Genomic DNA, 1,524 nt, shown 5'->3' with positions numbered 1-1,524 from the left:
CCCCCCACAATCCCCAGGAAGAAGGCCGTCGCCTCCGCCCGCCGAAGAGAGCAGATCCTTCTCCTCGAGGCTGACTCGTCCTCCAGGAGGTGAATATCCTCGCCGCCGAAGAGGAGGCCTTCGATCTCCGATACCGGCGCCGCGTCAAGAGCTCGCGCGGCCTCGTGTCCCCGGCTGCTCATCTGCGCTCACCTGGCTCTCGCTGTTCACGCGGGCGGGGTTGTTCACGGAGGTGTGTCGGTGTTCGTGCTGTGCTTGTTGTTCAGGCGGGGTTCGGTTTGTTTCTGATGGGTGTTCGTTTTCTTCATGGTCTTATTGTTCAGGCGGGGTTCGGTTTGTTTCTGATGGGTGTTCGTTTTCTTCATGGTCTTATTGTTCAGGCGGGGTTCGGTTTGTTTCTGATGGGTGTTCGTTTTCTTCATGGTCTTATTGTTCAGGCGGGGTTCGGTTTGTTTCTGATGGGTGTTCGTTTTCTTCATGGTCTTATTGTTCAGGCGGGGTTCGGTTTGTTTCTGATGGGTGTTCGTTTTCTTCATGGTCTTATTGTTCAGGCGGGGTTCGGTTTGTTTCTGATGGGTGTTCGTTTTCTTCATGGTCTTATTGTTCAGGCGGGGTTCGGTTTGTTTCTGATGGGTGTTCGTTTTCTTCATGGTCTTATTGTTCAGGCGGGGTTCGGTTTGTTTCTGATGGGTGTTCGTTTTCTTCATGGTCTTATTGTTCAGGCGGGGTTCGGTTTGTTTCTGATGGGTGTTCGTTTTCTTCATGGTCTTATTGTTCAGGCGGGGTTCGGTTTGTTTCTGATGGGTGTTCGTTTTCTTCATGGTCTTATTGTTCAGGCGGGGTTCGGTTTGTTTCTGATGGGGGTTCGATTTCTTCATGGTCTTATTGTTCAGGCGGGGTTCGGTTTGTTTCTGATGGGTGTTCGTTTTCTTCATGCTCTTATTGGTCAGGCTGGGTTCGGTTTGTTTCTGATCGCTGTTCGTTTTCTTCATGGTCTTATTGTTCAGGGAGGGTGCGGTTTGTTTCTGATGTGTGTTCGTTTTCTTCATGGTCTTATTGTTCAGGCGGGGTTCGGTTTGTTTCTGATGGGTGTTCGTTTTCTTCATGGTCTTATTGTTGAGGTGAGATTTGATTTATTTCAGACGGGTGTTCGTTTTGTTATGGGTGTTCAGGTGGGGTCTGATTTTTTTTTGTCCATGTGGGTGTTCATATAGTTCTCGTCAAGTGGGATTTGATGTTCAATTATGTACTTTTTTTTATTCAAATAGGTATTCGTTTTGTTCTTATTGCTCAGGCGTTTTTTTTTTTTTAGATGGGTGTTCGTTTTGTTCATGTTGTTTTGGCGGGATTAGATGTTCGTTTCATTTCTACTGATTGGTATTCGTTTTGTTTTATTCATGTGGGTCTCAGTGTCTGCCTTGTTCTTCTTCAGATGAGTCTCAGTGTTCATCTTATCCTTAACTTTCAATCCTTCTTAGTTCATATGGCTATCATTATCATGCTCATCTGCTGTTCCTGTTAAGC

General features: G+C 46.5%; 1 protein-coding gene across 1 annotated transcript; it reads right to left on the bottom strand.

Annotated features, from left to right (window-relative positions):
* Window positions 1–224: 224 nt before the first annotated feature.
* On the bottom strand, window positions 225–992 carry LOC138867952 (semenogelin-1-like). Its single transcript, XM_070145235.1, has one exon. The coding sequence runs from the start codon at window positions 990–992 to the stop codon at window positions 225–227; it is 768 nt and encodes a 255-aa protein (XP_070001336.1).
* Window positions 993–1,524: the final 532 nt, after the last annotated feature.

This window comes from Penaeus vannamei, chromosome 33, assembly GCF_042767895.1.
Source record: "Penaeus vannamei isolate JL-2024 chromosome 33, ASM4276789v1, whole genome shotgun sequence".
Classification (NCBI taxonomy): Eukaryota; Metazoa; Arthropoda; class Malacostraca; order Decapoda; family Penaeidae; genus Penaeus; species Penaeus vannamei.
The sequence above is the reverse complement of the archived record's forward strand: the minus strand, read 5'-3'. Positions and strand labels throughout refer to the sequence as shown.

Coding starts and splice junctions, on each gene's coding strand:
- LOC138867952 (XM_070145235.1), bottom strand. CDS start 992: ATGAAGAAAACGAACAGCGATCAGAAACAAACCGAACCCAGCCTGACC.